Source organism: Hemicordylus capensis, chromosome 1 (assembly GCF_027244095.1).
Source record: "Hemicordylus capensis ecotype Gifberg chromosome 1, rHemCap1.1.pri, whole genome shotgun sequence".
In the NCBI taxonomy this organism is placed as follows: Eukaryota; Metazoa; Chordata; class Lepidosauria; order Squamata; family Cordylidae; genus Hemicordylus; species Hemicordylus capensis.
Window position 1 is genome coordinate 245093538 of NC_069657.1, and position 25028 is coordinate 245118565.

At 42.5% G+C, this 25028-nt stretch overlaps 2 protein-coding genes across 3 annotated transcripts in view; one reads left to right on the forward strand and one right to left on the reverse strand.

Moving 5' to 3' along the window:
- Nucleotides 1–23251, forward strand: part of LOC128339721 (24-hydroxycholesterol 7-alpha-hydroxylase) — a 40372-nt gene extending 17121 nt beyond the window's left edge. Inside the window, exons 1-11 of one of the 2 annotated variants that reach the window (XM_053284071.1) lie at nucleotides 3409–3429; nucleotides 5142–5316; nucleotides 6278–6427; nucleotides 8720–8810; nucleotides 9048–9146; nucleotides 9839–9929; nucleotides 13925–14058; nucleotides 14814–14909; nucleotides 16379–16467; nucleotides 19343–19430; nucleotides 21515–23251. In XM_053284071.1, the coding sequence (XP_053140046.1) occupies nucleotides 5195–5316; nucleotides 6278–6427; nucleotides 8720–8810; nucleotides 9048–9146; nucleotides 9839–9929; nucleotides 13925–14058; nucleotides 14814–14909; nucleotides 16379–16467; nucleotides 19343–19430; nucleotides 21515–21586 (1032 nt within the window). In that variant the 5' untranslated portion in view covers nucleotides 3409–3429; nucleotides 5142–5194 and the 3' untranslated portion in view covers nucleotides 21587–23251. Of the gene's footprint in view, nucleotides 1–3408; nucleotides 3430–5141; nucleotides 5317–6277; nucleotides 6428–8719; nucleotides 8811–9047; nucleotides 9147–9838; nucleotides 9930–13924; nucleotides 14059–14813; nucleotides 14910–16378; nucleotides 16468–19342; nucleotides 19431–21514 lie in introns of those variants that run through there. The other variant, XM_053284070.1, reaches the window with a different exon arrangement.
- The window catches only part of SLC25A27 (solute carrier family 25 member 27), a 114489-nt gene that overhangs the window by 82707 nt on the left and 6754 nt on the right, over nucleotides 1–25028 (reverse strand). The window lies entirely within an intron of this gene.

The window sequence follows — 25028 nt, forward strand, 5'->3', positions numbered from 1 at the left end:
TCCCTTGTTTTTATTATACTTACATGTAAAGTGAAAGAAAGTAAAAATCCAGTTTTATAAATATAATAGAATTGTAAAATACACTTCTTTCCTCCCATGTTTATGGAGTGTTTGTGTGTGCACGCGTTTCATTATAGGCACATAACAATGCACATGTGCGAACACTGCTTTGATACTGCCACCCAAAACAAAGCTCATTCTGCTCACAGTTTTAAAAAATAGAGAGAATACTGCTGGGGATGATGGGAGTTGTAGTCAAAAGAACAGCCAAAGAGTCACAGCTATGAAGCTCTGGTCTAGCTGGATAATCCTTCCCAGGATTATTGAGGGTGAGGGTATATTGCCACCCTGAGCTCCTAAGAGAATGAGCAGGATACAAATTTCATAAATAATATATATTTTTAAATGCATTATTTAAAACACACAACCATTGTTAAAAAACATCCATGTTAACCATGTTCAGTCATAATTGGATCGTTTTAAAAGAATCCAGTCACAACTTAACAGAAAATGAAAAAAGAAGTAAGTATGAACAAGCCCTTGTAAGAGGCCCGAACTTGGAGACGTTTTAAGCAGCAAAGTGTGTGTTAGCTACTAGCAGCCACTAGATGGAGCTGTAGCATTTGGGTATGTGCCTTACTTGCCCCTGGGTGCTTTCCAGATTACACACTACAACAGTATCACTGCTGTCCACTAAGTGTGTTTCTGTACTACCTGTGTTTCAACATCGCAGTCCCTGTTCTGTCAGCAAGGTGCCGTTCACATTTCCTATGCCTTCTGTTGGTTTTTACCCTTATTTGTTTGTTTATTTATCATATTTTGATATGTACATCTCTAGGTGGTCTATCCTCGCGTTTTAGTCCTACAACATTGCATGTGCGTCACAAATAAATAGCTGTATTTTCCCATTGTAGGAGGGTTGCACAAACTATTAACGTTTTCACAACGACCCTGCCAAGCTGAAGCATTTTACTGCTGAACAGCATGTAATCTGGAAAGTGCCCAGGAAGGACCCTTACTGTTTAAGTAGTGTGGCCAGATGGAAAAGAGAATAGTGCCCTTATACTTTTAAACAGGTGTGCAGAAGAGAGAATTCCAGCAGGCACAGCATTTCTTTTCCCTGAATGACCAGGGAAGTGTGAATTTCCCCTATTCTCAAGAAAACAAGATGGGTGGGTGGGAGAAGAGAGATGCCAAACAAACAACCTAAATTGGACATCAAGTGCATTGTGAGATCAAGGTGGCAAGAGATGTGCTCTGCTTTGCCTTGCAACCCTCTGAGGGACATATTCCTGGTGATAACTCCAATAAATGGATTCTTTTTCCTGGTGCAATCAGCCAATAAACTCACCAGCAACAGAGATTAGTTCAAAGCTTTATTTTGCTCTGCAGAGCAAAAGCAACCCTCAAGAATAGCTTTGCAACAAGGCAGCCACCTAAAAATGGCTGCCATGGACTTTTATACAATGATTGCTACATTTCAAGCATGGTCATCATTAACAACAAGCTAGCTACCCTGTTTCCCCGAAAGTAAGACCTACCCCGAAAGTAAGACCTAGCAGTAATTTCTGATGTACCGCTAATTGCCCTAGTGCATTTTTGGGGGCTAAAATTAATATACAGGTAAGACACTGTCTTATTTTCGGGGAAACACGGGTATGTAGTCCAGTAGTGCAGTTCCATATTAGGCTTCTAAGACCACAATGCTGCCATTGTTCAACCTTCATAGCCCCTAGTGGGCTGTTGCTTTATCAGCATCTTTGCCTCTCATGATCAGTAGACCAGAGCTGGAAGGTATAGCAGTTAAACCAATATGTTGCCAAGTTCACAAGGCTAGGATACAGGAAGGATGGGAACCAAAGCAAACTAAGCAAATTCTTTCCAAATGACATACAGGCAGGAACACAAAATGGAGGAGACTCTTGCTCTGCTCAGCTAAAATAAAAATGGAGTAACTATGGCTAGGTGACAGGTAACACTGACAGCTGAATAGCAATTTTCAAAGGAAGGGAAGTTCAGCAAAAGTAGTTTTTCCCTCCTTACACGTTCTTCAGCTGCTTGTTACTGTTCTGCATGAATTCCAAAGCAGCCTCTTGTGGGGAGCACAGTTCTTGTTCTGCCCTTCTAACACTGAAGAACATGTCAGCCAGTGACACCATTAGCTGGCACTTAGGCTATTTCCATCCGCCCATACACTAGTATTGCAAGCTACCTTTTGGCCAAAAAAAAAAAAAGTTGCAAAATCAATTATTGATTCCTAATGCAGTCCAATCTCCTTTAAAAATAATTAATAAATTTAGAAGTGAATGACGAATAAAACGGAGCATGAACTAATGCAATATAACATCTTGCCTCAGAAATCTTGTAGAATTCCTTCAGCGCATTCACAAATATGCAAATTTGGATGGTCTAGTTTATTATTATTACTACTAATATCTTTGTACCACTTTTCAACAAAAACCTCTCAAAGTGGTTTATATAGCACAAGGAGCAGGAAGATCATTTCTAGCTCCCCAGCAGCCCACCCCCACACAGCCCAGAGAGACCGGCAGAATGTTGAGGGGGGCGGGGCGGAGAATTAAAAAAAATTGCACTCCGCACAAAGCACGGCACATTTAGAGTGTGTGTATGTGTGTGTGTGTGTGTGAGAGAGAGAGTGTTACTGCGCACACTGCCTTGATACTGCCACCCAGAACAAAACTCTTTCCACTCACTCATTCTAAAAATTAGAAGGAACACTGAGTGGAACCCCCGTGAATAAGGAGGTCCACCTGTACTGTTTTTGCTTTTAGTGGTCCACTCTGTCCCTCCATGCAAATGCTGTGGAGTTAGGATGGCGGCAGATCACGAAGAGCAGGAAAGATGATCGTATAGCGCTCTCCTGCGTCGCTGTGTTCTTATATTTATTATTGATTGATTGATTTGATTTTTATACCGCCTTTCCAAAATGGCTCAGGGCGGTTTACAATTAAAACAAACCATTAAAACAGTAAAGAGCTAAAACAAAAATTAAAAAACAATATAACAATTAATTTAAAAACATTTTAAAACAACAATTAAACAATCGCAGTAATTAAAAACCCTGAAACTGGCTTAAAATATTAAAACCGATTTTAAAACCCTGGAAAGCCAGGCCAAACAGATACGTTTTAAGGGCTCTCCTGAAGGCTAATAGAGAATTCAAATTACAGATTTTTGCAGGGAGCGCACAGCCCTGGAGCAGCTATAGAGAAGGCCCGCCTCTGAGTCGCCACCGGACAAGCTGGTGGTAACTGGAGATGAACCTCCTCAGATAACCTTAATGTGCAGTGGGGGTCATGCAGAAGAAGGCAGGGGTCTACCTTTTGTTGCTTCTTTTCAGTATTCTTTGATGTACTTATGATCATCACAGTCACCAAAGGGAAAATTCCTGTGATGCTACATGCAGAGGTGCCCCCAAAGAGCCTTTTCTACCCCCTCCTCCTGTTCTTCTGGGTCATCATATGCATGATCTCACTTGTGCATTTGTGTAGTGGATTCTACATAGTGAAGCTTGGATTGGACATTTTTAATATAACATTATCATAATTTCTCTCTCTCTTTCTCCTTTCAGTAAGAACTTCTCAGTTATTCACACTCTTACTTGTGCAACAGTGAAGCAGCACTGTTACTCAAATCCACGCCTCAGATTAGGGATGTGCAAACAGGTTTGACATCAAACGTGTTTGACGTTGAACCGGTTCAGTTCGACTGTTTGGGGTTGAACCGAACCACCACCACCCCAGGGGTTTGCAAGTTTTTTTTTTTTTATTTAATTCTTTTTACACTTATTCCCTCCGGGGGAGTTGTCCACGGTTGTGGTGGGTCCATGAAGATTCCCCCTCCCCTTGCCAGCCTCCCGTATTTCAGAAATCATCTGTTTGGCCACTCTTCCGCCGGTTTTCGGCCTTCCCTCCTCGGCGCAGCAGCCATTTTGGAGGCCACCGCGCCTGCGCAATAGGCCTCTGCATGGCCTGAGTACACATAAACTAATGTACACAACTGCTGCTGCTGTATTTTCTGTTAGCTTTTAGATAGATTTCCTTAGCTTTGATTTGGTTTGTTGTGCTTCCACTGCTGTTTTTGTTGCTGTAAAACCGTTGTTTTAAATTTTGGGCTTTATTTATTTGTTAGCCACTTTAAGTCATGTATGAAGAAATCAGGATATACATATTCTGAAATAAATAAATATTTTCAAGGTAACTTTGTTACCTGAGCAAATGACCATTGACACGGATAGTGAAAGAGACAAAGGTTTATTTCTCAGCGCTGAGGACGACCCCTGGTGCCTTTTGGCAAAAGTCCAAGGAGCGTACCTCTTACAGACTAACAAGAGTTTATAAAGATTTTCCTCCACCCCTAGGCATCAACATTCAGCCCCAAAGAACCAATCAGTTCATTACATTCGTACATATGCTTGCATAGAGGCTGGACTTTGCGCTCTAAGTTTCTAAGTTTCTATTTCACAGCAGAGAGATAATTAATTAATAGGAGAAGCCTTCACATTCCTAGAACAATGCAGTTACTATTCAGGGGAGCCTATCTCTCCCCGCTGCTGCAAACCCCCACTTATTCTGCTCTGGGCAGATAGCTGACCCAACACTTTCGTTTGGTCTGTACTTTTCCATCCCACAGAGGCACTGACTTGCAAACACACTTTCTACAAAGCAAATACAAAGCAGCTTTCTATTAATGCTACACATGTCACAACTTGAAAGTGTAGGATCAAACTGCACATCACTGAACATGTAATTTGCCCCTGTGTTTGTTTTTTTTAACTTTGTACATAGCAGCTGTGAGGAAAGGGGAAAGGACCAGGATTCGGACTACAGCCGATGGAAGGCAGGGACTTAACCCCTTTCTCCTCATGCCATGGCCTCTGAAGATGTAAATTTGCTCTGAAGGGAAGCTGCTATTGGCACCAATGGGGGCTTCCCTTCTGAACTTAGCAGCAGCTAGCAGGAGGACTTGTTAAGTCCCCATCCCCCCGCCCCCACATGGCACATTTCCAATCCTGATCAGGGCTCCAACTTAAAATTAATATATATATATATTCAGTGTGTTTATTGTAACATTTAGTTCAGCAGCTTTAAAATAATTACGCGTACCTTTGTATTTTACAGTTTCAGTTCCTGAAGACATCTTTTACAAGAATAGGAGTAAGCTGTATATCTTGATGAAGGGAAGACTGTCTGCCTCTAATGTACATCATTTGTTTGGGAGTCTCTGTCAGGAATTACAGGAACACATCAAGGATCTAGGTCCTGAGGGAACAGAAGAGCTCAAAGACATGGTGAGGTAGGTGAACTTTATCAACCAGATACAAGTGCACAGTTCATCTTTTCACTTCCAATTAAAGGAAAAATAAAGATTTTGTATAAACTTTATTTATTTGTTTGTTTATTTATTTAAAAATCATTACAACTGCAAGGGAAGGGAGAAGGGCATTGTGGAGTAAGGGGCATTATTCTGAACCCAGCAACTCCTTAGAAGAGAATATTCCAGAATACATACGGTAGTAGCAAAATAATCCTAGTAATATATTGTTGTTGGTTAATTTGAAATATGGTTCTCCCAAGAAGAAAAGAAGTTATTTTAATGCCCCAGATCATTGCTCAGTTACTCACCTGAACCCATTAGCAGCAAGTGATGCAAATGACCTCTAAAGAGTAAATTAGTTCTATACACCTTATAGTTTCTATTTTTTTTCCTTTTAAATAATTTGACCCTACAGTGGCTTTTCAGCCCAGTTGTAAAATTCAGTTGGACCCCAAGGAATTCTGTCTATGGGCCAGTTCAGATGGATGCTGGTCCCAATACCTAGGAGGACAGAATTATGCCTGGAATGCGCCTATCATGATGTCACCGCAGGACATCCCAACATTATGTTGGAAGTATTATTAATTATTATTAATAATATTAATAATAATAATAAAAATATTAATAATAATTATTAATCACATGAGAGGGGTGTTCATCATTAGGACTTGATAGTACACTTTACCTTACAATTAATGACCTCTTCATAAAGCAGAACAGAATGGGTAGAGTTTTGTGGAAGGTACAAGGTGCCATGAGTTTATTAAAAATTTGACCACAAATGGTATCTGCTCCCATGGCAACAGAAATGGATCACTGGAAGATGTATTATCTTTTTTAAATCTCTGTTTGAAGCCAGTACAGCAACACCTATCTATACCAAGTAGATTCTAAAATTACTTTCCTTTGGTCTATAACTGTAATTTTTCATTCATTATAGGCATATCATGTTCCCAACAATAACGAGTGTCTTGTTTGGAAAAGACATCCTTCTGACAAATAAGAAGACTACCAAGGAGCTTGAAGAGCACTTTCAGAACTTTGATGATGGTTTTGAATATGGCAGCCAACTTCCTGAATATTTTCTGAAGTACAGGAATAGTGTTTATTATTGTATCATTTTCCCAAGAAGTTCATGTTCTTGATTTGATTGCCTATAGATTCACATTACTGAGGTCAACAATTCTATTGCTTGAATCCATAAACAATAGCATACTTTCACTTTAACTGGCATAGTCTCATTGCTGTTGGATCTAAGGCTGTGCTTGCAATAGCTGACTGGTGCAACTAAATGCCATCCAAAGTTCTCATTTAATTTGCTGGGTTTGCATTGCAACAAACAATCCTACCTTCAGTGAAATTTGGGGAACTGGTGCAAGCACAGAGTCAACTTAGTGTGACTGCAGAGCCTACCTGAACTGGAGCAAATGTCCTGCATTTAGGCCCAAATCAGTCCTAATTATATCAATTAATTCTTGTTCAGCACTTTTAAAAAACTAATGTTGTCATTTAGTGGGAAGATGCACAGTTCTCCTCAAGCAAAAAAGAGGGACTGGTGGGAAAGGGGCAGGGTCTATGACACAGACTGAGAAGGCAAAGGATATGTAGACACAGACCAGTGCTGGATTGAGGCTCAAGCTAAGTGAGCTGCAGCTTAGGACCTCACATTATGAGGGGCTCTGAATTTTTAAAAAAGAGGTGGGGGCTAACTTGCCAGTTTTACATAATTGGTCGAAAAATAAAGGAAGCAGACTCGAAAGCAGACATTATCATTCTGATAAGACAAAAATATACTTATGTGGCTCCACAATTATTTCTCATACTGGGTTTATAAATCTGTACAGAAATAACTAAGTGAGATCAAAATTTCATTAGACTGGGGCCGGAGTTTCTGGCCCTGACACAGACAGGTTTAAGTTAACTGGGTTGTAAACAATGGAGGCTAAAGAAAAACAGAACACAAGTGATACTGTCATTATAAAAAAACACTAAAAGTAGTGGCTGGGATACAAAGGATGGCCCTGAGAGCTTCTGTACATCCACTGTCTGAAACCCCTCTCATAGTACCCTTCCATACTATCCCAGAGAAGCTGCTTCTGAAATTCAAGGGACTCGAAAGAGCGGCCTCCAGTGTAGCATGAAGGGCAGCAGCCAAAAGAGGTCATCAAGCAAGCTATATGCCCAAGGCTCTTTGGATCCTGGAGAAAATAAAAAATATATTGTAGATCCATATGGGAAACAAACCTTTTGTAGTATATTTAATAGTTAATAAACCATTGAGCAGGTTGTCAAATGATTCCATGTTAAGATGATGATGATTGATGATGATATAATATAATAAACTTTGTTAGCCTCCATAACAAATTGTTCTCTGGGCGGCTTACAACACAACATTAAAACATGAGATTAAAAAAAACACATTAAATCATAACAAACCAAGAAAGGGGGTGGGGGGATACAAAACAATTTTAAACACATTTTTAAAAAAATCAGTTACAATCAGATTAAAAACTACAAAATTTATTTTCAGTGACAACTTAAAATTTACAAATTTACAAAATATTGACCCAGTTTGACTTCAGTATCAGACATAGGCAGATGTCAGCTTCAGATGGGCGTCTGATGTTCAGCAACTTCCATATTCCTAAATATGCACAAAACAATGGATTGCAAAACAATGATCATCCTTGGGCATTGTGGTTTAAGTCAAGAATTGGCAATATGAATCATATTTGATCCTCCAAGGCTTTTCTCCCATACTTTCTCCCTGAAAAGGTTCACCAGTGAGCCAGTTATTTCAGGGGAAAGATTTTCTAGGAGAATTGACTTGAGGCATAATTCACTAACTCTACCGCCTGATTCTGTTGTTAGCACCAGCATACCCACCTCTCCCTGTGGCTGCTTGTGATGAGCTGATCCTGCGCCAATGCAAGATGTATATACCATTTGATCAAAAGGCAGGGGTTGGATATATTCAAAATAAGAAATAAATCCAATTCAAATGGTTCACTTCACTGGCTTAAGCTCTTCTGTGCACATAGTGGACTGCTAGTTTCCACTGTGTGGAGAAGTGCTTGTACAGGCTTAAGTGTGCACATGCTTGCTTGGTGCCTGGCTTGTCGTAACTTCCCTGTTCTCATCACAAGGTCATTACTCCCTCTGGGATGTCGATGCTCAAAGAAATGCAAGTATTTACCTGCCACTCTAGCTTCAAGTTCTGCAACTCAGCACTGCTTAAAAATCATGTTGGTATGTCTGCTTGGAAAGTGGGATACTACCATCTCTGGTGTATTAGAAAGAAAATGAGATCTTGCATGGAAAAGTCATTTTCCTGGATAGAAATCGTCCTATATTTTTCAACAGATTTTTGTTTTCCTCATAGGAAATGGTCCACATCCAAAACATGGCTCCTTCAAAAGTTTGAACAAGTGTTGAGTGCAGAAGGAACTAACTCTTCAGACAGCCATTCTAAGGTAAAACCCTTCATACCGCTTTTAATATTGATCTTATATATAAAGTATCTAATGCTGTGTTGTGCACTGTACAAATAAAGAAAAAAAGAAGTCCTGGTCAATATTGCTGTAAGTTATAAAAAGAACTTGGGCTCTCAATCAAAATATGACGTTGCTTTCTGAGCATGTCTGCATTACCCTATTTGTTACCGCTAAAGCTCTGTTTTTCTTTAACATTTGTTCTTTTGTTTATAACAGACACTACTGCAGCATGTCCTAGACCATTTGTACGAAAGACGCTTTGGTGCTAATTATGCTCTCTTGCTGCTGTGGGCATCTCAAGCCAATGCAATTCCTGTAAGTAGGAGGTGGAATCAAGCTGAATTAAACATCTGCATGAAAATAATGACCCACAAGTCTCATGCTCATGAATAAAACCTACAGAGGAGCTGCTGCCCTGTGGTGGGGAGGAAGGCTGTTGAGTACCTGCAGACCTGATCACATGCTGATCTGACCTGATCACAGACCTGATCACACTCACTTATATAGCAGAGTATTTCAGGAGCTAACTCACTCCCATTAGAGCAGAAGTTAACAGAGTCTCAGGGGCAACAGCTTGTAAATGATATAAGCATGGAGATTCATGTAAGGTTAAACTAATCTACTTTATTCAGAAGTCCATGATGATAGGAAAGACCTATATTTAACCACTGGCTACATGGTGGTCAGAGAGAGACCTATAGAAGCATGGTGCTCAGAGAGCGAGCGAGCTAGGAGCATTCTGAGAAGGAGGAGGAGGAAGTTCCTGAGTACATTCTATCCATAGAAGGGTCATAGAGGCAGAGATAAACAGGAAAGAGAAGGAGACCCTAACTCTCTATCTCTACTCCCAATGCCCCTAGTAGTCATTAGGGTTACTGGTGCAAAAGGTTGATGCCATCTGGAGCTGGATCTCCAACAAAAACTATTCAGAGCACAAGGCAGTGTTGGCTGGATCATGTCCAGAGAGTTTAACAGTTCTATGGCAGTTTCCTCTGGTCTTTCTTCAGGTTTCATTCTGGACACTTGCATTTATTCTGTCCCACCCTTCTATTTACGAAAATGTCATGAAGGAACTAGAATCTGTTTATGGCAAACCAGGTAAATATGCTCAAATACCTAACTATGATTTTGTGTAACAAAATGTAAAGCAATTGGTATAACTCCAAACCCTGAACTCTGTTTTTCCCCTATTCCTTAGGGCCAAGCTAGGCAAAATGGTAAATGTGTTTCCATCTAGTTAGTAGCTTGTTTTTACTTTAAAGCAGCTGCCATGCAGAGTTCTAACCCAGACCACAGCATGAAGGTAGCTTACCCTGTAACATTTTCCTGCAAAATATTTTCCCCAACAACTTTTAAATCCTGAAGCTCCATTGTAGTAAGTGGCCCCAGAGGAGTTAACACACTGAGGCGGGTCTCACGATCCGTGAGACCCACTTTGGCCAGGTTTGCGGGCAGAGCGGACTAAGCCCGCTCTCCCCGCAGACAAGCAGGGCGGGAGCCCTGGGCGGCCAAATCAGCTGCCCACACGACTGCTGGCTCTGTGACAGAGCCAGCGGGGGTTGGGGAGTTCAGGGGTCACGCAGCCCCCAGAAACTCCAGTATGCTCTGCGTGACCACACAGGCATACTGGAGAGACCCCTGGAGCCGGGAGGTGGCTTTTTGCCTTCTCTCCGGGGTTCTACTCGTGAGTAGCTGCGGCACAGAGCCATGCTGTGGCTACTCATGATTTTGAAAACTGGGTTTGTGGAATGCTCGCTCTGCAAACCCAATTTAAGGGGAGAGGTACCTAGGCGGGTTAACCGCCTGGGAGCCACCGGGCTTGCCTGCGAGCCCGGTGGCTCACACGGTCAGCCGAAATTGGGCCAGGCTCCCTTAGCCCGATTTCGGCTGATCGTCAGAATAGCCTCACTGTGAGGAGGTGGGGTTTTTGGCCGGATATTAGTGCTGAAGTAAAGAATTCAGCAACTTCTTACCTCCATGATGCAGTTGCTGAACTCTGAAGTTGTTGGAAGCGCATTTCAGAGTCCCGAGGCAACTCCAGAAAAGGCCCAGTTTTGAGTTGCCACCAACTGAGCAGGCGGCAGCTGGACCTCCCCAGGTGATCTTAACAGGCAGTGGGGTTGATGAAGAAGGCACTCTCTTAAATACCTCGGACCCACGCCATTTAGGGCTTTATAGGTAATAACCAGCACTTTGTTGTTCGCCTGGAAACTTATTGACATCCAGTGTAGTTCTTTTAAAACAGGTGTTATATGATCTCTTCGGGCAACCCTAGAGACCAAGCTGGCTGCTGCATTCTGTACTAACTGCAGTTTCTGAACTGCGTACAAAGGCAGCCCAATGTAGAGTGCATTGCAGTAGTCAAGTCCGGATGTTACCAGGATATGCACCACTGTTTTAAGGTAGTTTATCTCCAGAAATGGACGTAGCTGGCAAATGAGCCGAAGTGGATAAAAAGCCTTCCTGGCCACTGCCTCAACCTGAGAAATCAGGGTGAGGTTTGGTTCCAGAAGCACTCCCAGACTAAGTACCTGCTCTTTCCGGGGGAGTGCAACCCTGTCCAGAACAGGCAGGTCTAAATGACTTCCTGAGTCTTGACCTCCCACAACGAGTACCTCCGTCTTGATTGAATTCACCCTCAGTTTGTTTTCCCACATCCAGCCCATTACCGCCTCCAGGCAGGCATTTAGGGAAGTTAGGCTATTTCCCGATGACGTTGACATGGAGAAATAGATTTGGGTATCATCAGCATACTGATAACACCCTGCACCTTAGATTTCTTCCAGTGGTTTCATGTAGATGTTAAAAAGCATTGGAGACAGTATGAAGCCTTGTGGGACTCCATACTGGAGCTCTTGTTTTGAAGAACAACAGTCTCCAAGCAATACTATCTGGAACCTACCCAGGAGGTAGGAGCAGAACCACTGTAAAGCCATGCCTCCCACTCCCAACCCCTCAGGTCCCCCAGAAGGATACCATTGTCGATGGTATCGAAAGCCACTGAGAGATCCAAAAAGATCAACAGAGTCACACTCCCTGCTGTCAATTCCTGATTGGAGATCATCCAACAGCCGACTAAGGCCATCTCAACCCCCTAGCCTGCCCGAAAACCTGTTTGAAAGGAGACTATTTTGCAGAGTCCAAGGAAGCTACCACTCCAGTTACAGAGTGCAGAGTTTAGTTGTTGCAGCTATTTAAGGAAAATGCATGGAGATCACTGTAGAGTCTAAACCAGGTCTGCACAACATAAGGCCCGGGGGCCGGATTTGGGACTATTTTACTGGCTTCCAGGTATCCTACAGGAGCTGGAAACTGCCTTATAGTGCCATCCTATGCATGTTTTCTCAGAAATATATTCCATGGTGTACCCAGTGAGGCTTACTTCCATGTAAGCATGCCTAGGATTGCAGCCTGAAAGCAACGACAATTTAGGGAGAGGAGAGGACCTGGCATTTGTTCGGGGATGGCATACACTCCAGGGGCCTCACTGATTGAGCAGGGACATGGCCTGTTTTCTGACCACTATCCTTGGTTAAAACTATGAATCCATTGATAAGGGGAATAGATCCACAAGTAACTAATACTGTTTTTTTAATTTCAATGTAATGTGCTAAAAATTGACCTCAGCCCCTGCACACCAAGCTGTGGATGGTTCCAGCCCACCAGGGCATTTGAATTGTGCAGCTCTGGTCTAAACTAAATCAATTTATTGGTGAAGTACATTTGAGATAGGAAAGACCTAATCCTCTCTATCAGCTACATAATGAATAGGTAGGGAGAGAAATGTCTCCATCTTCTCTCTAGGAAGAATGGAAGAGGACTGACTCACTTATAGGAAGTACCCAAAGAGTCAAGTAGGGGTCATAGGCAAGCAGGGACAGGCAAGGAGACCCTCACTAGCTACCTCTACTCCTGATGCTCCTAATGGTTATTAGGATAGTTGGTGCAATGGGTCGATGTACTAGAACTCTGTCTCCAACAAGAACTGATACGTTACTTGCTCCAGTGAGAGCAAGGAAACGAGAGCGAGAGCGAGGGAGAGAACAGTGACACTTCATCTGTTACCTGTACATGTATTTCAACATTACACAAACGATGTGTGTACCAAGACTAGGACTGCACAAATATTCTGCTCTTAATAGCCAAAGCCAAATAATCCCCACAACCCTTCAGGCGCCATGTAGGGGGGAGCATCCCCAACATGTCCTTCTATGAGAGATCCAAATCCTTCACTGACCACCTGCTGGTTCCAAGGGTCCCTTAAAGAGCATGGGGCCCTGCTGCATTTCAGTGCCATTTTGGGAAGGCACGTGGGGAGTGCTGGGAGATTTAGTCCTTTCCCCATTGTGCTCAATTGGGAAAATGTGGTGGGGTTCAGCTGCTTCTACTCCAGATACATCCTAGGACTCAAGTAGACATGCTTAACCATACACATGCTACAACTGGGATTCATCTCCAACAACTTGTCCTGTGTGAGTAAAAATTAAACTGAGAATTGATCATACGAATAGGGTGAATATTTATATACTGCTTTTCAACAAAAGTTCTTAAAGCAGTTTATATATAAATAAATTAAATTAAATGGCTCCCTGTCCCCAAAGGGCTCACAATCTAAAAAAAGAAACATAAGATAGAGACCAGCAACAGCCACTGGAGGGACGCTGTGCTAGGGATGGATAGGTCCAGTTGCTCTCCCCCTGCTAAATAAAGAGGATCACCACTTTTAAAAGGGGGCTTTGCTCAGTTAGCAGGGATCATAATAATATGTGCTTGCCGAAAGCACCAAATCTTGCCTATCTAAGCCAACAAAGCAAGGATTGGCTATGGGTGTTTTGCTAGATTTTGGGTAGAGCAGTGGAGCGGAGGAAGGGGGTAAATCAATATTATTTCAACTGTTTTGGCATGTCAAACTCTTCCTCAAACTGTATATGATGGTTCCGCATTTCCCCTGTTATGGGTTATTCCTAGTTCTGACCCCCACATTACTACTACTACTGCCTCTCCCATGACTGTAGATTCAGCTGAAAAACAAGGATAGGGGAGACCTTGCTCAGGTTCAGTGACTGCAATAATATTGAATACAACTTCTACAGGCAAAGAAAACATTGCAATACATGTAGATGACCTTAAAAAGCTCCAGTTTATCAAGTGGTGTATTTTGGAATCCACACGATTAAGGGCTCCAGGTGGTATCACCAAGAAAGTGGTCAATCCAATTAAAGTTCAGGTGAGATTTGTTTTTAAATAATTAGTGTACTGCATTCTTTTTCATCTTCAAAATTAATAAATTATTGCATATATTAAATTGTACCTCCCTCCCCAAACACACAACTTCCTTTAAAGTCATCTATTTAGCTTCAGCGAATGATCATCTGAAATGGCTGACATACAGTCTGACAAAGGGCCAATGCTATGTGAGATGTGCTGGTGTTGAATTCCCAACCAACACTGCACTGGTATTTGTGGGTGGGACGGAGAATTTTGATGACCTCCTCTTCTGGAAGCTCTCTGTGCCACCTGAAAATATGTCCCAGGGCTAATTGGACCTCAGGGACATGTTTTTGCATGGTAGTGGGGGACTCAAAATTACCACCACCCCCATGTGCACAAGTGTTGGTGTAGGTGCCGTGTTAGTTGAACCCATCAACAGCATTGGTGCATCTCCCATAGCACCAGTGCTTCAGTAGTCTCAATGTTGGCCATTGTCTTCAACTTTCTTATTGAAGAAGATGGGGAATATTGAAATGGTTGGTATATCGTAGTTGATAGCATATAGTAGTACCCAAACTAGTGAGGAGTTGTTAGATTGGTTTCTCCAGTGAGGACACCTTAAGGAAAAACTTTTTTAAAAATACATCACATGAGGACCTTACTAAAAATACTGCAACTCTCTAGTTACCCAAATGAGGTGTTGTGGTTTTGTTGAAACCCATATTGAAATTGTATATTTGTATTCTTAAAAGTGTATTCTCCTTCCTTTAGAACTTTGTCATCCCTGCTGGTGACCTGTTGATGTTATCTCCATATTGGATTCATAGGAACCCAAAATATTTTCCAGAACCTCAGCTGTTTAAACCAGTATGTTACTACATTGGAGCCATTGGATTTGTTCTTTTCTTGTTAGTTGATGTGGACTAGGGATATGCACTGAACCAGTCAAACTGGTACAGTTTGAATTCAAACAACCCGGTCCAGTTCTAATCTAACTGCGCCCGGTTTGACCACCAGACTAGTTCGGACCAATTCGGGAACGGTTTGGGGTTCTGCTTTTGGTAAGGATTCCCCTTTACGAGCAAAGGGGCAGGGGGCTTTCCTTAGGTTAAAAGGAAGAGATAGGGAGTTGGAGGACCTTAACCTGAGCAAGCGCCAGCAGTGACGTAGGCAGCGGCAGCTCCCTCAACCCCTGCCAGCCTCCCCCAAGACAGCCCGGCATGCATGCACAGAGGTGTAAACCGGGCTGCAGAAGGCCCAAACTGGGCTGCAGAAGTCCTGGGCTGTTCTGGGGGAGGCCGACGGGAGTTGAGGAACCCCTTTTGGGGGGCCAGTCCACTTTGAACCCATACTACTCAAACTTCCCCAGATCAAGTCGAACTGGGTTTAAACCAGAATTGATTCACACATCCCTAATGTGGACTGTACTGGTGGGCTTCACTGTGGGACACTCTGGACATTAATCAGAATGGAACTTGTTCCTTCTCTTGGGGAATCTATGAAACAGAATCCATGGGTTCTCCATTCTTGCTTCTTACCCCCTGGACTATAGAGCTGGCTTGACCTTGTGACTAGATTGGCACTTCTCATACCCATCTCCCTACCTGTTTGCTTAGCAAAAGGGTGGTGCTTTATAGGATGTCCATGTTTGTGCTGCTCAGCCAGGAGTACCACAACCAAACAGTGGTATCCTGCACATTCCTCTAATTCCTGCTCAAGATCAGGCGAGGAGATGGAAATAGGGGTCCATTTGGCCCCTCCCTTTCCTTTCTTTTCTTTGGAGTAGGGAAGGGAGGTGGTGCGGGGACTGCCACTTTCACTTTGTAAAGCCAAGGTACCGTAGGTTCACGGTGTATCAGTCAAGCCACCTTCAGCTTCCTCCCAACCTTGGTGCTGGGGAAAGGATGGGGATCATTGTAAAATTGTCAGGATTATCCCTGCCCACTTCTTCCACAGGGTTAGGAGGAAGGCAAAGTCTTTTCATGCTCACTGGATGGTGGTGCCACTGTCACCATGGTGGCTGTGGTGAGCAGAATTGTGGATGCCTGCCATCTTTAGTTCTAATGGAAACCTTATGGTCCATCTTACATTACCACTGCAATTCTTGGGAATCCACGAAGAGCCTATAAGTTGTACCGGTGGGCATCTGTGACTACATGTTGGCTTTTTGCTATACTTTAAGCCTCTCCAGACGGAGAATTTATGATGTATAAAGAAAACTCACTGGGGTAGCTTCTTACAGCAGTACCAGCTGTACAGGGTCATTTTTAGTTTGAGAAACAACATGAAGCTTATTTACATAAGACAATTTTGGAAAACAAGATTTCTTCCCACAGGATCGTTGGAAAGAAGAAAATTTAGAGAAGAATTCTTTCTTGGAAGGCTTTGTGGCATTTGGAGCGGGGGCACACCAGTGTCCAGGAAGGTCAGTGGAGCATCTGGAGTTTATTTCTAAACTATCCAGAGAACTAGTTAATGTAACATCCCCCCACCACACACACACACGCCACCTTCTCTTCAAAGCTCCATGGACTTTATTCCTATTGCAAAAGGATTGGCAGCTTAATCGGTTTGTGCCTGTCCCAAGCTGATCTGATAACCTTCATTTGTTGCACGACGAATGGTAAGGGCAGTGTTGGATAATACAGGATTTAGGGGTATTTTGTAATCACTTTACCTAATTTTGCAATGCTCTTCTCTTTTTAGGCTGTGAAAAATCATCTCAATTGCAATTAAGATAATGAGATCACAGTATCTATGGTGCAGAGCTGGGCTGCACAACTTCAGCCTTCCAGTTGTTTTTGGACAACAACTCCCATATCCCTAGCCACAGTGGCCCATAGTCAGAGATAATGGAAGTTGTAGTCCAGCATCTGCAGGAGGGCCGACGTGCAGCCCTGGTGTAGAGAGAGCAATTAGAGAAAGATTTTTCTTTCTCATAACAGTAGAACTGGCAGATTTCTTATTGCCTTTATTCTGGTCTATATTCTATTCTATTCTTTATTCTAGGTCTTTATTCTAGTCTTAGACCAGAATAAACATAACACAGTGGTACAGTCAATCATAAAACATATAATCATCATAAGAAGAAAAAGAACTAAATTCTAAAATGCTAACAGTTGAGTGCTAACAATAAAAACTATAAAGCCCCCTTTAAAAGACTTGCCAACACCAGTACAGTCAAGGAGGAGCTACCAAGGCACATCAAGCTCTTGTAGCTGAAAAACAGAATTTGGCTGCTAAAATCTTTATCAGATAAGAGATATAAAATTCATCCGAATGACTTGACAAATTATTTAATAAGGACTGGATTTACCTAGGTAGAATACACATCATAAGAAAACATGGGCTATTGACTCAATATCACCAGAATCACATGACATAACCATTGGGAAACTGGAATACTGTGGTATCTGCTCTCTAATAGTTTCGAAGTAGGGCGTTAAAGCAGGCTCTAGTCCAATGGAACTCAGCAACAGTAAGTGTAGATAAGTAAGCTGCTGGAGAAGATCTCATGAACTCTAAGAAGTTATGTTCTTGAAGTAAGTCATTCTGTAGTTACAAATCCTAGATCTGTTATTTGAGGATATCCTTGTCCTTTTCAGGACCTAAGGACAATAAGAATTGAGGCAAGAGGCCACACAAAAACAATTTACCTTCAATACACTCCTGCCATTAGAACAATAAATATTGCTTAGTAATAAGGAAATCAAGCCAATTGGAATTAAATTTATCCTTAGCCATGTGACTAGCATAGCTAACCAAACTTTGGCTTCCATTCTAATTAACCTGGTCTCTAATCTCAAGGCCGCCTTTGGAACACACCAAAGAGGGCTCTTAAGAAACCAGATTGCACTTTTCCCATAGGAGTTGCGCTACTGACTTTGTGGTAAATAGTTTGATAGCAGCTAGGAGAAAAGTCCACCTTGAGTTCAATGGAATTTTAAAATTGCCACAGCACTTCTTTGAGCCAAGGAAGAAATATAATTAACTTGGACTATCTTCTTTCTAGAGGCCTGGAAAACAACTTCTAGATATTTAAAGTGTTTGACTTGCTCTGTATCATGGTTATCTATATGCTATCTGTGCATGTTAAAACTATTAGAGAATACCATAACTTTCAATTTTTGGTAGGTAATAACCAACTGCTCCCCTTTGCAGTCATCCAGTGAAATTTATTGGCAGGAAATTCAGGACAGGAAAAAAAGGAAGTATTGCTTTACACAGCACATTATTTAATCTGTGGAATATCTGCCACAAGATGTGGGGATGGCCACCATCTTAGATAGGGTTAAAAGGGGATTAGACAAATGAATGGAAGACAAATCTGTCAGTGGCTAGTGTTCATGATGGCTATATGGCACCTCCAGGTTTAGAGGAAGTGAGCCACTGAATACCACCTGCTGTCAAGCAACACTGGGAGAGAGCTATTGCCTGCGTATCCAGATGCTGGGCTTTCCAGAGGCATCTAGTCTTGATGGCTATAGACTGCCTTCATGCTCAGAGGCAGGATGCCTCTAAATACTAGCTGCAGGGGAGCAACAGCAGGAGAGGGGGCATGCCCTCACCTCTTGCATGTGGGCTTCTCAGAGGCACTGTGAAACAGGATGCTGGACTAGATAGGCCTTAGCCTGGTGGTGGGCCACCGTGAAACAGGATGCTGGACCTTAGGCCTGATGCAACAGGGCTGTTTGTTGTTCACCACTGGCTGAATTCTCTGACTCCAGAAGGTAACCTACTCACAGTTGTAGCCACCCACTGTGGAAATGGTCATCAACACATTAGTGTTTGTATTAGTGTCTTATGCTTCCTTATTTTAATAGACAGGTTGTAATATTTTAACAATCAGACTGATATATGAAAGGTGAAAATTTGATTTCAGAAAGTGTAGTTACACCATGCTGACTAATAAAACAGAAAAAGATATACATATTGGAAGTAGAATTGGGAGCCCTGTCCAGCCACTGACAGACAAATACTGCTGATTTGTACTGTTTAAATTTCACAACAAAGAATGTTTTCAATCAGTGCATTTGCAGATTGAAACTACATACTATATAGTTTTATTCTACACCAGTCATTTCTGTTTTGCTAGACTTCCTTGAGAGCAGAGAACATTTCATGCACCCACAGTTTGTTAGTCCAGACATTTTAAATGGTTATCTTTTATGGTGCAGATAAACATCTGTTTGGAAATGGAGCTAAATATGCAAAGCATCATAGTAAATAAGCATAATATAATTAGTAACATGCATGTATTTGACACTGGAGAGGTTACTGTTGTTCTCTCTTATTTCTAGGTGGCTTGCTATAATGGAGATTCAGATTCTTGTTGTTTTGTTCCTTTACAAATATGAATGTAAACTTTTGGATCCACTGCCAAAGGAGGTAACATTTACATACTGAGAACATTAATTTTAATTATTAAAAAAATCTCAGATGCATATATTTTGTAATCTTTCAATGTGACTAAAAAATGAATGCGTAGGGTCTTCTGTTGAATTTCATTCTTCCTTTATGGGAGATATCCTTGACGGAATACCTATGAAAGGCAGTACATTAGAATTTTGTCTGCTCAGTGTCACAGATTTTGCCTTTTAGTCTGTTGGCTGCATCTTCTCTGCAAAATTCATGTGGATTAAGAATCCTAACAATTTTAATACATATTCCTCAATGAAATATTGGAGCAAGCCAGCTTTATAGTTCATTCTAGCACACAAGTTGGTTAAGTGGAACTTAACTATACTTAACTGAGTTTTTGGTTGCAGCCTGTCAGGTTTTGGGAGGAGAGCTGATCTTGTGGTAGCAAGCATGACTTGTCCCCTTTGCTAAGCAGGGTCCATCCTGGTTGATTTGAATGGGAGACTTGATGTGTGAGCACTGGAAGATCTTTCCTTCAGGGGATGGAGCCATTCTGGGAAGAGCACCTGCATGCAGAAGGTTCCAAGTTCCCTCCCTGGCAAGATAGGGCTGAGAGAGCTTCCTGCCTGTAATTTGGAGAAGCCACTGCCAATCTGGCTGGAGAGGAGAGCTGGTCTTGAGGTAGCAAGGGAGCCAGCGTGGTGTAGTGGTTAGAGTGCTGGACTGGGACTGGGGAGACCCGAATTCAAATCCCCATTCAGCCATGATACTAGCTGGGTGACTCTGGGCCAGTCACTTCTCTTTCAGCATAACCTACTTCATAGGGTTGTTGTGAGGAGAAACTCAAGTATGTAGTACACTGCTCTGGGCTCCTTGGAGGAAGAGCGGAATATAAATGTAAAAATAAATAAAATAAATATAAGCTTGACTTGTCCCATTACTTAAGCAGGGTCCACCCTGGTTGCATATGAATAGGAGACTAGAAGTGTGAGCACTGTAAGATAATTCCCCTCAGGGGATGGAGCCACTCTGGGAGGAGCAGAAGGTTTCAAGTTCCCTCCCTGGCTTCTCCAAGATAGGGCTGAGAGAGATTTCTGCCTGCAACCTTGGAGAAGCCACTGCCAGTCTGTGAAGACAATACTGAGTTAGATAGACCAATGGTCTGACTTAGTATAAGGAATGTTCTTAATTTTTGTTTTTGTTGCAGCAATACATGTACTCATCAACCGTGGTTATATGTCACTCTGATGTTTTTGGGTTTGGACTAGACTGAGGTCTTCAGGGACAGATTTTGGGGTGGCTCAGGCAGTTGCAGAAAGAAGGGGAGGCTTCTTCTTTCCTCCTGTGTGTACTGCAGCAGCCCTAGACTGGAATGCAGCACTGCCTCTTTGGCACTTCATTAATCAGGATGTTGGCCACTGGGTGCAGTCTAGCTCCATGGAATCAGCAGGGATCCCGCCCCCCCATGGGCTCCCATAAATCGAACCATGACATCACAGCTTTAAGTAAACAAGGCCCCCTAAAACCACTCTGTTTCCTTAAAGGCTCAAATCACTTAAAAGTTCCGCTCATGGACAATTCAGTTTTTTTTACCTAGATCATGTCTTAGCAGATGTTTACCGCAATAATTATTTAATAAATTCTTAGAAGTGCATATGTCCTTAAAAATATCAGTGATTGGTAAATGCAACCCTGGAATGTAATGATGCCTTTAAAATGTGCACATTTACAGTATATATGCCTCACTTCTGAATAACTGTGACTCTGAGCTCTCAGATGTATAGGTAAAGCGCAGCATATACGAGGACTCAAGGACAATAGTTTATCATTGGAATAGTGAACTGCAAGCATCATCCCTTCCTGCTATACATTCACACACCCTTTTACTTATACTGTGCCTTGTGAGAGTTGTAATTGTAAGGTGCTTTGAAAGCCAATCTTTGCTGAAACGTGGGAAAATGCTGTACATCTTTGTGTAAGTAGAAAACTAAAAAATTGTTGATGTTTTTGTTTCCTCTACGCTTATGTCATCAACAGCAATATAGACTTGAATCCTGTGAGTAGAGGTAACCTAACAGTTAATGCTTATACTGCTTTTCTGTTTTTTGCAGAGTCTTTTACACTTAGTGGGGATACAGCAGCCTGCAGGACCATGCAGAGTTCAATATAAACGGAGAATATGAACATTATCAGTAGTGCCCAGCCCAGTTCCTGTGCCAAGAAATGCCAGACTGAAGGACTATTGATCTGCTCTTTTTCCATGCTTCATGTGTTGCCAAACAATTACCACTTGGGGTTAGAAAAACAGAGGTTTAAATATACCACCCAAGCTATGCAATGTATAGCATGTAGTACTAATCTTTCTTAGAGTCACAGACCAGAAAAATCACAATACAAACAGCTGATAACATTTATAGCATGCTAATCACTTCAGATTTGGGCCTTGTTCACCCAGAGAATAACCAGCTTCTTTTCATTCATTCACAGTTGGTGGCAGGGGTGTAGCCATAATTGAGCGGATGGGGTCAAAGAACCCAGGCCCCCCAGCTACTGAGGCCCCCCCTCCCTATTTTCTTCATAATCTCCCTCACTCTGAGGGGCCTCCAGGGAGAGGAGTGAACACGAGCCCCCTCTCCTCTAGCTACGCCCCTGGTCCGTGGACTCAGTTCTTCTTCAGCACCAAGGTAACTGACTAGCCCCAAAGTCAGTTTATTGAGGGCTAGCAGCTTCTTTGAGACCAGTCCAAAAGGCAGATGTGCTCATAGCGCTCTTTAAATATACAGTAGGTTGATGCACTCATCTCCTGCAGCTACATGACTGCTGATGGAGAGTTTACAGCATTACCAACATTTGAGTGGCCTACTCTGCAAGCAAAGATAATTCTTTCTAGGTGCAGGACATGGCACTCTTACCCCTGGATTTTGGGGCCTCCACAGTCCCTGGGGACCCCCAAATCCTCTTTAGTCTGTCCTGGGTGATGTGGTTGCCTGATGGAGCACGTTGATGCTTAATTAGCAAGGGAGGGGTGAGGGGTTCCAAAGGCCATTAGGTCCAGGTTCCAAAATTACCTAGGTGCACCTCTGGCAGGACACTAGGAAATTGGCCTATATCTTCAGTGTGTGATAAGGTGCTATGGCCCATAGGAAGCTGCCTTATACCGAGTCAGACCTTTGGTCCATCTAGCTCAGTATTGTCTACCCAGACTGGCAGTGGCTTCTCCAAGACTGGAGGCAGGGGTCTCCCTCAGCCTATCCTGGGGATGCCAAGGAGGGAACCTTCTGCACACAAGCATGCAGCTGCTCTTCCCAGAGCAGCCCCATCCTCTAAGGAGAATATCTCATAGTGCTCACACATGTAGTCCTATTCAAATGCAACCGGGGCAGACCCTGCTTAGCAAAGGGGACAGTTCATGCTTGCTTCCATAAGACCAGCTCTCCTCCCTTATGACTATAAGACCAGCCCAAGCTGTGGGAATGGCCATTTAGCAAGACTAAATTGTAATAAAAAGGTACAGTAAATTGTACAATATCTCTTACCAGCCTCCCCTCCATGTGGATTGTACCATACTGTTCAGTGTGATTTGTATCCTCATTATTATGAAGTACACTGGAAAACTTTCTGATGTTTCCCCGCTACTAACTGAGAAAAGAGGCTCCTTTTTATAGTGGTGGTTCTCTTAGCAGGGGGAAAACAACTGGTCCTGTCCATTCCCAGCAACTCATCCCTCCAATGGCTATTGCTAATGTCTGTGTTATGTTTCTTTTTTAGATTGTGAGCCCTTTGGGGGAAAGGGAGCAATTGTGTGTGTGTATTCATTCATATCTATGTAAACCACTTTGGGAACTTTTCTTGAAAAGCAGTATATAAATATTCATCGTATTCGTATAACACTGCAGAAGCACACAGTAAAAGAGAATCTATTACCACCACAGAACACACATTTCAAACGCAGTCCAAAAAAGAATCGCTGACCCAGAATCCACTGCCAGCCACAATGCCTGCACTATAGTAACATCATTGGCACAAGTTGCTCTCTCACACATACAATTATGACTCCTTACTTCCTAGGATTGCAACAGTTGCCACAGCAGCACCCTTAACAGCAAGCATAGCCATCAGCTCAACTGGAGCAACTTCAGCCACATTTCATTTCATTTCACTTTATTACAGCCAACAGCCTCTCAATACAACAAAATCACAAAAAAAACTATACATCACGTGAGTGGCATCAGGAGAAACTGCAATAAGAACAATATAATACAATAAGAGTATCATACATAAGAGAATTTTCAATAAATAAAATCTGTTCACCCTCCTAATATACTATGCCCGCATCTAGCCCCTCAACAAATCTTCTGCAAAGTTTACTTGCAATACAAGAAACTTGGCAACTCTTGCAGAGATGAAATCATCCGAGTCTGCAAGTAAAAACTCCACTTTCTCCTGGCCTGAGGTCAATCTGTGATCTCTTTAAAAAGGGAGAAATTAATTCTTCTCTTAGCTCCTTGTAAAAACAACAGTTCAACAACACGTGTTCGGTAGATTCAACCTCTCCCGCATGACAAGGGCACAATCTCTGGATATAGGGGATTTTCTGGAATCACCCTTCCAGGACGGCAGAAGGAAGGGCATTGAGTCTGGCTGCAGTCATTGCTCTACGGTGTTCAACAAAGGATAGCTTTATCAAGTATCTAGCCAGGAGCCGTCTATCAATTTGGGCCCCCATAAAAACCCCAGATCTTATTTTACTAACATCCTCCTGCCTGGCAATGTCCATTATATGTTGGTTTATGGCATCTGAGGCCTTCTCGAGGCATCTGTCTTACCACCGAAATGAAAAACCCAACCTACTTAATCCATTGACAATGACCCGTTTCCATCGGGTCTTAAAAGAATCTTCTAGGACTAGCGGGGCAAGCCCATCAGGGCAGAAAAACAACTTGAGCCAAAAACTGAACATTGCCTTCCAAATTCTGGCCTCAACAGTAGGCCAGCCCACTTCCAATCTGAGGCATGCGTTGGGGACAGACTGAGTGACCCTCAGTATACCCGAGGAATTTAGTTTGAACAATTTCCATCCTCCGAAAGTTAGTGTAGGCACCCATCAGCGCACCCACCATAAGTAGGGCCAAAACTTTGGCCTTGAAAAGTTCAAGGACCATCTGAACTGATTGGGCACGTTTTCTGGTATACAAAGAATGGATTGCCGTGGCAACTCTGGGCGTTGAGACTTACATAATCCTTATGGGCAGTGAAACTCATGTTTGCTTGCAGGACCCATCCTAAATATTTAAATTGCCTCACTTTCTCCAATTTATGACCATTTAAGGACCAAGAACAATTTCTAGGTCTGTTTAAGAAAACCATAATTTTGGTTGTGTCATAATTTATGGGTAGCTCCTGGGTGGTACAATAATCTGCCAATGCCCGTAACGCTCTTTTGAGACCAATTTGAGTTCTTGAAACTAATGCGGCATCGTCCGCATAAAGTAAAACATTAATTTGTCTGCCAGCTAATTTAGGCGAATGGAACTCTAGTTTCTTCATGTGAGTGACTAGGGAATTAATATAAAAATTAAATAGCATAGGGGCCAAAATGCACCCTTGCCGAACCCCCCGTCTCGT